The 9,688-nt window shown below is 39.1% G+C and overlaps 1 protein-coding gene across 1 annotated transcript; it reads left to right on the plus strand.

Annotated features, from left to right (window-relative positions):
• Positions 1 to 3,996: 3,996 nt before the first annotated feature.
• LOC111957400 (collagen alpha-2(IV) chain-like) lies at positions 3,997 to 9,040 on the plus strand. Its single transcript, XM_023978204.1, has 4 exons — positions 3,997 to 4,018; positions 8,202 to 8,390; positions 8,500 to 8,805; positions 9,027 to 9,040. The coding sequence occupies exons 1-4, from the start codon at positions 3,997 to 3,999 to the stop codon at positions 9,038 to 9,040; spliced, it is 531 nt and encodes a 176-aa protein (XP_023833972.1).
• The last annotated feature ends 648 nt before the right edge of the window (positions 9,041 to 9,688 follow it).

Genomic DNA, 9,688 nt, shown 5'->3' on the forward strand with positions numbered 1-9,688 from the left:
TAGTTAACATTTTCTTCATATCATGTCGCTGTAGACCTGTCTAAAATAAATAATGGATTTATTGTCATGGTGTAGGCTATATTTCATGGATTTATTAGACTTTTTAAAATGTAGATGTTCCAAAGGTCTGCATCAGTGGCTTGTAAGCTGTGTGTGGAAGCCAGGAGATGCTAAATGTGTTGATGATAATACAAGTTATACACATGGAATTATAGATATACCTCTCCTTAATGCAACCGCTGTCAGATTTCAAAAAAACTTTACGGAAAAATAAACCATGCAGTCCTAGGAATCCCAGGTCCACAATAAATGCTTGATTTGTTCGATAATATCCGTTATTTATGTCCAATTAGCTACTTTGGAATTGTTTACCAAACGCGCTAACCAAAGTCACAAAGCGCGTCCACTATAATGTGACGAAATGTCCAAAAGTTCCTTAACAGTCAGTAGAAACATGTCAAACGATGTACTGAATCAATCTTTAGAATGTTGTTAACATACATCTTGAATAACGTTCCAACCGGAGAATTAGATTGACTTCAGTTGACCGATGGAACGGAGCTCCCTCTCACGTGAACGCGCCTGTTTAATGCATGGTCACCTCATGATTACTAATTCCTGTCTCCTTTGGCCCCCCTTCACATTAGAGTCATCAGACAAAGTTATATTGTGTCAGGACCCGGTGTGAGAAACAGTCACTAAATAAATCGGCAGAACCCAGAAGATGAGGCAGACACAGCAGTACAAGAGACGGTGGTTTAATCAAAGAAAAGATCTTCCGGCAAAAATATAAATCCACAACGTCCAAAGAAAAGCCAAGAGACAAAAATAGATATCTTCCAAAATACAAAGAAAATCCACAAAGTGGTAAGAACAGCAAGGGAAAAAACAAACCTCAAAAGACTAATCCAAAATAAACAAGAACAAAACCAGCGAACCTCTGGAAAATCCAACAAGAGAAAAAGTTTAACAGCATGGCTGGGGCTGGGTGCTAACTTACAAACACTGARCAAAGAACTGAGGAACACACAGGGTTTAAATACTAACAAGGGAACGACACACAGGTGCAAACAATAATAGAGCAAGGAAAAAACAAAAGGTACAAAAAAGGTGCAATGGGGACATCTAGTGACCAAAACCTGAACAGTCCTGGCCAAAACCTGACAATATTGACTGTTGACATCTCAGGTTTTTGCCTGCCATATGAGTTCTGTTATACTCACAGACATAATTCAAACAGTTTTAGAAACTTAAGAGTGTTTTCTATCCAATACTAATAATAATATGCATATATTAGCAACTATGACATAGGAGCAGGCTGTTTACTCTGGGCACCTCTGTGCACCTTTCATCCAAGCTACTCAATACAGCCCCTTCAGCCATAAGAAGTTAAGTTAATTAACAGTCAATTACCATGAGACCGGCAGTTATTTGCTTGACAATCATTGGCTGACAAAATATGATGACTGCCACAACGCTACCTACCTACCTACTTCTTTGGGCTAGGGGGCAGTGTTCGGAAGTTTGGATAGTCTGAAATGCCCAAAGTAAACTGCCTGTTACTCAGGCCCAGAAGCTAGGATATGCATATAACTGGTTGTATTTGATAGAAAACACTTTGAAGTTTCTAAAACTGTTAAAATATGTCTGTGAGTATAACATAACTGATATGGCAGGCAAAAACCTGAGGAAAATCCATCCGGGAAATGTGTTTTTTGAGCTCCCAGGCCATTCCTAAGTTGGCCTATTGAATTTCCAACCGAAAATGACTCAGATTGCAGTACCTATGTTTTCCACTGGATGTCAACAGTCTTTATTAAAGGTTCCAGAATTGTTTTTTGAAAAATGAACGAGTAGTTGTAGTTTTTCCAAGGTGACCCTCATTAGGACTCTAGTCTTGCGGCGCACGTGAATGGGGGGCGCACTACATTATTTATCATTGTCCCCATGTGCAGTTGAAAACCACAGTCTGGCTTTTTTATGGCGGTTTTGGAGCAGTGGCTTCTTCCTTGCTGAGCATCCTTTCAGGTTATGTCGATATAGSACTCGTTTTACTGTGGATATAGATACTTTTGTACCTGTTTCCTCCAGCATCTTCACAAGGTCCTATGCTGTTGTTCTGGGATTGATTTGCAGTTTTTGCACCAAAGTACGTTCATCTCTAGGAGACAGAACGCGTCTCCTTCCTGAGCGTTATGACAGCTGCGTGGTTCCATGGTTTATACTTGCGTACTATTGTTTGTACATATGAACGTGATACTTTCAGGCGTTTGAGAATTGCTCCTAAGGATGAACCAGACTTGTGGAGGACTACAATTTATTTTCGGATGTCTTGACTGATTTTTTTTTATTTCCCCATGATGTCAAGCAAAGAGGCACTGAGTTTGGAGGTAGGCCTTGAAATACATCCACAGGTACACCTCCAAATCACTCCAATGATGTCAGTTAGCCTATCAGAGGCTTCTAAAGCCAAGACATAATTATCTGGAATTTTCCAGCTGTTTAAAGGCACAGTCAACTTAGTGTATGTAAACTTCTGACCCACTGGAATTGTGATACAGTGAATTATAAGTGAAATAATCTGTCTGTAAACAATTGTTTGAACATTTACTTGTGTCATGCACAAAGTTGATGTCCTAACCGACTTACCAAAACTATAGTTTGTTGACAAGAAATTTGTGGAGTTGTCGAAAAACTAGTTTTAATGACTCCAACCTAAGTGTTTGTAAACTTCCGACTTCAACTGTAAATAAGGCATCTTGTTTTAATTTTTTATGCATTTGAAAACCTGTTTTCGCTTTGTCATTATTTAATACATTTTAATCCGTTTTAATCAATTTTAGAATAAGGCTGTAACGTAACAAAATGTGGAAAGAGTCAAGGGGTCTGAATACTTTCCGAAAACACTGTATATCATTCCTGACCAAATTATAAAACAAGCCCTGAACTTTTAAAATGGTTGTGTTTCTTTGGGATTTTGCACATTTTTTTGAGTGACACCATTAGGCAAAAGATCTGACTTGTAAAAAAATATTGTTCTTCTTTTGAAACAGTAATTGGTGACATATTTTATGACAAACCGTACAATTGGAGGACCCCCCCAGAGAAAAATAAGAGAAATAAAATAACACTGTTTCTGTAACCCTTTATCAGAATCGCGCTATTCTTACCGTTATAAAAGTAATAAGCATGTGTCTTTAGGACATATATAGTTTTGAAACCGAAATTTACTTTGACGGTAGTATACAGTATTCTATGTCGTTGAGAAAGATTCCACCAGAGGGCAGCAGAATTGAATATGTTAAATAAAATATCTTGATTGTTTATAATACCTATTTGTTTTATTATTTTATTACTAAAACCCCAATAATGGTAGTGACTACCTACTACTGTTTGTCACTTAATAAACCATATTCACATTACTTTTCTTTAATAAAATATTTCAGTTGTATATGGAGAAAATAAAATCTCTGTTCATGCAAAAAAAAAACAGGCATCTGTAGTTGCAATGCATTCTGGTCATTGTAGTTAGTTACCATATTTTCTGTACTTATCTATGATGTTAAAAACCTTCCTACAACTTCCCATAGTTCATGATTGATATGATTTCTCTGTAGAGAAATGGTGTTAGCCGAAATTTCCATTTTTATAAATGTTTTTTAATTTGTTTGTATTTTTTATTTAACCTTGATTTTAACAGGGAAGACATATTGACACCTTGGTTTGTTTTAAAAATGTGCCCTGTATATACAACATAAACATAGACGTTATATCCAAGCTATATAAAATACAAAAACAGTCAAATAAAGCTTCACAAATCACCCCAAAAAACAGTTACCTTCCTCCACAAATAAGTCCCCAATCAATACTTTAAATTGCCCGAACAGCACCAAAAAATCAAGATGAAAGGGAGTAATGTAGAGATCTACGGGTCTTTAGCGAAGTCCAGCCAACCTTTTGATACAGGAGGCAGTAATGAGTATCAAAACTGTCACGATGGTAGATGGCGTCCACGATGGTAGATCGCGTCCAAAGGTTTAAGAGTAGTAGCAGCTGGACTTAAATAATATCACCATAATCAAGAACAGATAAAAAGGTTGACTGAATAATCTGCTTCCTGGGATCCAATTGTTCGGCCTCTATGGATTTCTTGTTGTCTATTGCTAGCAAAGCATCCATCACTTTATTTTTTTTAAATAGCCTAAAAGAAAAGCTTTTTCACTTCTCTGATCATTCAGCAAGTTTCTCCTATCAGCATCCTGCCCAATATAGGCTTAGAAGTTCTTCAAAAGAGAGAGGCCGCTGAAATAAAATGGTGATTAAATGCATCAATGATGGCATTTTTTTCTGTAATGAGGCCAGTGTCTGAATTAATTTGTTGTGGCAGAGAGGAGAAAGTAGAACCCTTTGGGGATTTGACAGTTTTCCTAAATTTACCCAGGTTCCCATTATTATCCGAAAGAGTGGTTACATAATAATCAGATTTACCTTTCTGATTTGTCTTACACAATGATTCCTCAGTTGCTATAAAAGCATGCCAGTCCGGGCCTAAGCCTGTGTTCCTGACCTTGACCCAAGCATCATCTATTTTATGAACGACTTCTGATAAATCCTGAGTGTACCAGGCATTCAATCTACCCTTAACCCTTAATATTTTGAAAGGAGCATGATTATCCACAATAGTATTGACGACATCTTTAAAAAAGCTCAAAGCTAAATCAGGTTCAGGGATAGTTGAAAACAATCCAGGTCACTAAAATAAAGATCATGTAAAAAAAAAAAGCCTGATTTCTGACGTTTTTAAAATTCCTCTTTGTGACGACACAAAGCTTTTATTTTCACATCTCTAACACAAACAAMTGGGCAATGGTCACTAATGTGTTGGGAGAATACACCAGTGGAAACATTTATCTGGTGTATTTGTTCAGATAAGATCAGAGTACTTTGAAGGATCTTTAGGGTTGGGCCGTGTAGGTTTAGCCACCAGCTGGGTTAGGTTTAGATCATTACACACGTCTTTTAGATTGTCTGAAGCCTGAATTTTTCAATCATATTTTAGGTCACCCAGGATACTAACTTCTGATTTAATTAAAGACGACAACAAACTAGTAACTCCTGAGTGCACAAAGGTTAGCCAAGGGATGACGTTAAGACCCCTATAACAGCCATGGAAACATTTTTCCCCAGACAAAGGCTTACAGATAGTAGCTCAATGGATTTCAGTAAAAGACAGAGAAATTATTTTGAATAAGAATGGCAACTCCATGACCTCTACCTTGTCTGTCAGCTCTGAACACATGATAACCCTCAATATTAATATCAGAGTCCAGAATGTCCCCAGAGATCCAAGTTTCAGTCAGTACCAGAACGTCCGGATTCATCTGCATAGCCCAGATCTTAATTAATGTAATCCAGTTTAGGAAATAACCTCCTAATGATCAGATGCATCATCTCAAGTCCTTTACGATTTTTAAAGTCACTTGGAGTCTCTAACAGAAACGAAATACTTTCAATAGGCGATTGCAGGCCCTGTCWGATAGTTGATATTAATATAGTTAGTATGGCTATAAGATTACATAGAACTGTACAATTTGGTCTATCCCTGTTAGTAAAAGAGGAAGGGGTAGAAATTGGAATTACTTTTCCAAGGTTAGCGCCATAGGGCCTGAAGCCGCATAAAATGTCAATATGTGACCGACCGCCTTGATTCGGTCTTATGTAGCAGAAGTGAAATGGTGTTTTTTACATTGGATAAAAGCAGAGACACAGAGCTCCAAAATGGTATATCACACACTGCATTTGAGGAACAATAGGAAAGTCATTCTGCTTTGAAAGTTGATAAACTTGAAACCTCACTTTTGAGACAAAGGCCTTTGAATGTTTTGGTACCTACTGGAGATCTCTTCTTTGTCTACACCCATTCAGCATCGTTCACACCATCTTATGCTTTAGCTCCCACCCAAACTCAAACCATTTTACTCACCATAGCAGAGCTGGTTAAGCTGTTTTCATGTTATCCAGAGCGTTGGTGACTGTAACTGTGCTGCTAGCAACAATTTAACTTCTTATGGATAGGGGGCAGCATTTTCACATTTGGATGAAAAGCATGCCCAGAGTAAACGGCCTGCTACTCAGTCCCAGTTGCTAATATATGCATATTATTAGTAGATTTGGATAGAAAACACTCTGAAGTTTCTAAAACTGTTTGAATGATGTCTGTGAGTATAACAACATTTATATGGCAGGCAAAAACCTGAGAAAAATCCAACCAGGAAGTGGGAAATCTAAGGTTTGTAGTTTTTCAAAGCTTGGCCTATCGAATGCACAGTGTCTATGGGGTCATGTTGCACTTCCTAAGGCTTCCACTAGATGTCAACCATCTTTAGAAACTTGTTTGAGGCTTCTACTGTAAAGGAGGGGCTCATAAGTGCTCTTTGAGTCAGTGGTCTGGCAGAGTGCCACAAACTCTGACGCTCGTTCATGTGAGAAGTAGCTCTCGTTCCATGGCATTTCTACAGACAAAGGAATTCTCCTGTTGGGACATTATTGAACATTTATGATAAAAACATCCTAAAGATTGATTCCATACATCGTTTGATATGTTTCTACGACCAGTAATATAACTTTTTGGAATTTTCGTCCGACATTTCCGCTGAACTTGCCCGCGCCTCGTGAGTTTCGATTTGTTTACTAAACGCCCTAACAAAAGGAGGTGTTTGGACATAAATGATGAACTTTATCGAACAAATCAAACATTTATTGTCGATTCCTGGGAGTGCATTCTGATGAAGATCATCAAAGGTAAGTGAATATTTATAATGCTATTTCTGACTAATGTTGACTGCACAATATGGCGGATATTTCTTTGGCTGTTTTGGGTTCTGGCTACTTTGAAGAATCTCAAATATAAAATATATTTTTTGGTAACTACATGATTCCATGTGTTATTTCATAGTATTGATGTGTTCACTATTATTCTACAATGTTGAAAATAACACAAATAATGAAACACCCTTGAATGAGTAGGTCTGTTCAAACTTTTGACTGGTACTGTATATATCAGGGCTCTCCAACCCTGTTCCTTGAGAGCTACCGTCCTGTAGGTTTTCACTCAAACCACAATTGTAACTAACCTGATTCAGCTTATCAACCAGCTAATTATTATAATCAGGTGCGCTAAATGAGGGTTGGAGTGAAAACCTACAGAATGGTAGCTCTCCAGGACCAGGGTCGGAGAGCCCTGATTAAATACTATACCCAATTATTCTTGGAAAATCTAACTTAGAAATACCTCATGAGCTTAGTTCAACTGTCGTACCCAATCAGAACCCAAAATATAAGTCCAGGATTCAATCAGATCTGCGGTAACTTGCGTTAGCCGACATGGCTTTTCATTTATTTTGTTGAGGCAGTGTCTGAGGTGTTACTGTGTTAGAGCTGTCAAATCGGTGAGTGACTGCTTTTGTGATCATTGTCACGAAACCACATCTGTGCTTATGTCCCACCCATGTTAGAAGTTCAGAATAAAAAAAAGAGTAGACCGTATAGAAGTAATGACACTCAAATGTAAAATCATTAAACAAAACTATAGGGATTTATATCAGCCTAATTGAGGTGTAGATTACATCACACATTCCAGTGTTCAAACTTGTAACGAGTCTGCATGGGATTTCTACTGTGCATCCAGGGGCAATTTCTGGGATTTGACAGCAGTCACACTTCCGACACCCCCTAAACAAAAGCAACGTGTGTTGCCAATGATTTGATTGAATTTTGGCATAAGGATTCAACTGTCACTTCCTTTAGCAACCCCTGGCGTTATACCTATCGTGGACATTGCCAATGGATGCACCAAGTCACATAAGTAGAAATCCCATTCAGCTGTGCTACAAGTTCGAACACTGGAATGTATGATGTAATCTACACCTCGTTTATGCTGATATAAATCCTTGTTATTTATTTGAATCGTTTTCAATTTGAGTRTAATTACGCGTTTGTCAGTTAACGCGGGTTACGGCTGTTTACTTCGTTGTTTGTGAATTAATTTAATTGATTGATTGAATTACATTTCTTTAAAAAAGCTAAACAATTATTCACTATTATGCTCCCTTTAAGAGTAGCTAAATATCCCTCACATATCCATGTTTTCTGACTGTCCCTGACTGCATTTTCTCTTTGTCTCTTACTGCCTGTCATCGTAGGAGCCCCAGGCCGATCGGGAGATGCCGGCAGCCCAGGCCCCACCACCACCTTTAACTCTGGCTTCCTGTTGGTGATGCACAGCCAATCAGACACGTTCCTTTCCTGTCCAGCAGACATGACACAACTGTGGACTGGCTACAGTTTGCTGTACCCGGAGGGCCAAGAGAAAGCCCACACACAGGACCTCGGTACGTTGGTCTACAATACTGTTTGTGTGTGTGCTCATCTGTGCACCTGTGTGTGTGTGTGTGTGAATGATTGTAACCGGTAACCAGGCATGTATTTTCCTCTTACTAGGTCAGGCYGGGTCATGTATGCGTCTCTTCAGCACCATGCCTTTCTCCTACTGTAAAATGGGCACGTGTGACTACGCCAGCTGCAATGACAAGTCCTACTGGCTGTCCACCACAGCGGCAGTGCCCATGATGCCTGTGGTGGGCCGGGACATCCAGCAGGACATCAGCCGCTGCGTAGTGTGTGAGGCCCCCTCCCCTGCTGTGGCAGTCCACAGCCAGGAAAACAGCAACCCCTTCTGTCCCCCCAACTGGAGGAGTCTGTGGGTGGGATACTCCTTCCCACCCAGTGACTTTAGTGACTTTATGTGTGAGTGTGTCTGCGTGTGTCTCTGCATGTCTGTGTGTATGTGTGTGCATGCGTGTTTGTGTGCGTGTGTGAGTGTTTTTGTTGTAACAGTTCATCCAATGAACATACTTGATCAACTATCCTTCAGACTTTTTTCAGTTTTAGTTTTTAGATGAGTAACTTTTTTCTACTGAAATCTGTAACTTGGATGAAAGCTCTTAATTTGTGTATTTTGTTTCCAGGTTTCAGTACCTAATATTACGTGTCAGATGATCTTTCGCTTGAAACTCCCTAGTCAACAACAAACAGAGTGGCTTCAAGCATCAATGTGGCTCAGCAGACACTCAGATTCAGAAAACGTTAATGTCCTCAATGAGACAATTCATTCTGCAGCAATCACAATACATACAGAGACTGAAATTGTTACTATGTTTTCACATACAACAGTGGTCCTCAAACTCTTGGAGGCTGGGACCCTCCCAAAGCCTCTGACATGTTCTTGTCACCCACCAAAGCCACAGTTGTGTTTATTAAAGCACGCAACAGAAAACGTTTCAAAGTAGAAAACGAAAATAAGCATTTTTGATTGAAGAAGTCCATATAGTCTCTTCCTGTTCTGTTTTCTTCTGTTTGGTGCCTAATGAACACGACTCAGTTAGGCCTTGATTCAATCAGATCAAGCGTTAACCCGCATTAGTAGATATCCACATTGACGTTGTTTTGTCGGTGTTGGAGGTGTAACTGCAGTATGAGCTGACAAATAGGTGCTGCGGATGCTCTTGTGTGTCACAACCCAATCCCTTCCTTATTATCCCTGCCACATTAGAAGTTCAAAATGGCAAAAGTGTAGACTTATGCATGTTTTCATGTTGATTTGGATGGGGGGGATTTAACCTCTCAATCT

The sequence above is a fragment of the Salvelinus sp. IW2-2015 genome, linkage group LG4p (assembly GCF_002910315.2).
Source record: "Salvelinus sp. IW2-2015 linkage group LG4p, ASM291031v2, whole genome shotgun sequence".
Classification (NCBI taxonomy): Eukaryota; Metazoa; Chordata; class Actinopteri; order Salmoniformes; family Salmonidae; genus Salvelinus; species Salvelinus sp. IW2-2015.